Source organism: Macadamia integrifolia, chromosome 4 (genome assembly GCF_013358625.1).
Source record: "Macadamia integrifolia cultivar HAES 741 chromosome 4, SCU_Mint_v3, whole genome shotgun sequence".
Classification (NCBI taxonomy): domain Eukaryota; kingdom Viridiplantae; phylum Streptophyta; class Magnoliopsida; order Proteales; family Proteaceae; genus Macadamia; species Macadamia integrifolia.
Window position 1 is genome coordinate 1,925,208 of NC_056560.1, and position 1,622 is coordinate 1,926,829.

The 1,622-nt window shown below is 47.5% G+C and overlaps 1 protein-coding gene across 1 annotated transcript in view; it reads left to right on the forward strand.

Moving 5' to 3' along the window:
• The first annotated feature begins 207 nt into the window (after positions 1-207).
• The window catches only part of LOC122075089 (zinc finger protein CONSTANS-LIKE 14-like), a 3,569-nt gene continuing 2,154 nt past the window's right edge, over positions 208-1,622 (forward strand). Inside the window, exon 1 of the mRNA XM_042639987.1 lies at positions 208-1,489. Within this exon, the coding sequence (XP_042495921.1) occupies positions 590-1,489 (900 nt within the window). The 5' untranslated portion in view covers positions 208-589. The remainder of the gene's footprint in view (positions 1,490-1,622) is intronic.

Sequence of the window (1,622 nt, forward strand, 5' to 3'; positions counted from 1 at the left end):
CCCTAAAGCCATATTACTGTTGAAAGTTTGAAATCCAATCCCGTAGGTCAAATCAATCCACGGTTTAGATTGGAAAATATTACCAATAATTAGGTAGAAAGATGCCTGCTCGTTAATTCCAGCTCAGCAAAAAGTGTCAGATATTTTCCCAGGTAGGGTCCACTCTTTAGTCTCTCACTTTATCATTCCACAGTAGAGAGAGAGAGAGAGAGAGAGAGAGAGGGACGCAGTGGAGTGAGTAAAAATCTGCAGCTCGCCAGCTTCCTGCTTCCCCATGCTTCCCATCACCCATGTGGGCGACCTTGGAGAAGACGACGAAAGGGGAAAAAAATTTAAAAAAACGTAACAGATAAGAAGCCTCCAGAGTTCCAGACACCAGTGATCGAGGTTATTTTCCCCTTTCGGTGGCCATTATTCCTGTTTTCCAGTGTCCTTTGAATAATTAAATAGCTGATGCCCATGTGGGGATATTTTTACTAACCTTTTTCTGAGTCAGCTTCTTCCTCTTCACATCACATTTCATCGAGAATCTGAGGCTTTCCCACCCGGGTATCCCTTCCTGAGTTCTGATTTTTTGGTCAAGGGTTTAATGGCAATGGAGAGGACGAACCCCAAGTTAGGTAATACAGCCGAAAGGATCCCCTGCGATTTCTGCAACGAAGAAATCGCGGTCTTGTACTGTAGAGCTGATACTGCCAAGCTTTGTTTATTCTGCGATACGCATGTCCACTCCGCTAACGCTCTCTCTCGTAAACATCTCCGTTCTCAGATCTGCGATAATTGCAGTTCCGAGCCAGCATCCGTGTGTTGTTCCACCGACAATCTCCTGCTTTGCCAGGAGTGTGACGGGGACGCCCATGGTAGCTGCTCTGTCTCGGATTCACACGAGCGTAGTCCGCTGGAAGGATTCTCTGGCTGTCCATCGCCGCTGGAGCTCGCATCAATCTGGGGGTTCGATCTCGATCTCTACAGCGATAAGAGAACTCGGCTACCACCGGATAACCATATGGTTTTCCCCGATTGGTCGTCTCTGGATATGATTGGGTTTGTTGATCCATCGTGTTACAAATCGAAATCCACGGCAACCACTACTCTTCAGGAACTGGTGGTGCCCAATTGCAAGTCTCATATGTACCCTCATGTTCCCTGCGCCGATGTGCCCCAAGCCATGTCTAAGCGGCAGCAGAATTTCAGCTACGGGAAGCACAAGCAAGTTATTTTTAAGCAGTTGGTGGAATTGCTTCGGCGAGGCCTTCCTGAAGACTTGCGTCCAGGGACACCTGGTAGGACCACTGCGCAGCAGGAGAACATGGAAGGTATTGATTTGCATACAGAGGCTGACCAGGCTATGGACAACAACCAGTCCTTGCGTCACCAAGCACCGTACACTTCTATGTTCCTGCTTCCGGAGAGTATGGATCTAAGAGTGAACGATTGTCTGGTTGAAGTTAACACTCTTTGGGATAATCCTCCCGAACAGTCCAGCCAGGTTAGTTCCTTCCCGTTTGACTCCCTCTAATTTGCTCCATGGTTTCCTTTGAGTTCCGTTTTTCCAGTTCGTAAGAATCATTCCATGTACTTTGAGTTTATCAATCTAGGCTCTCAATACAATCCTAACACCC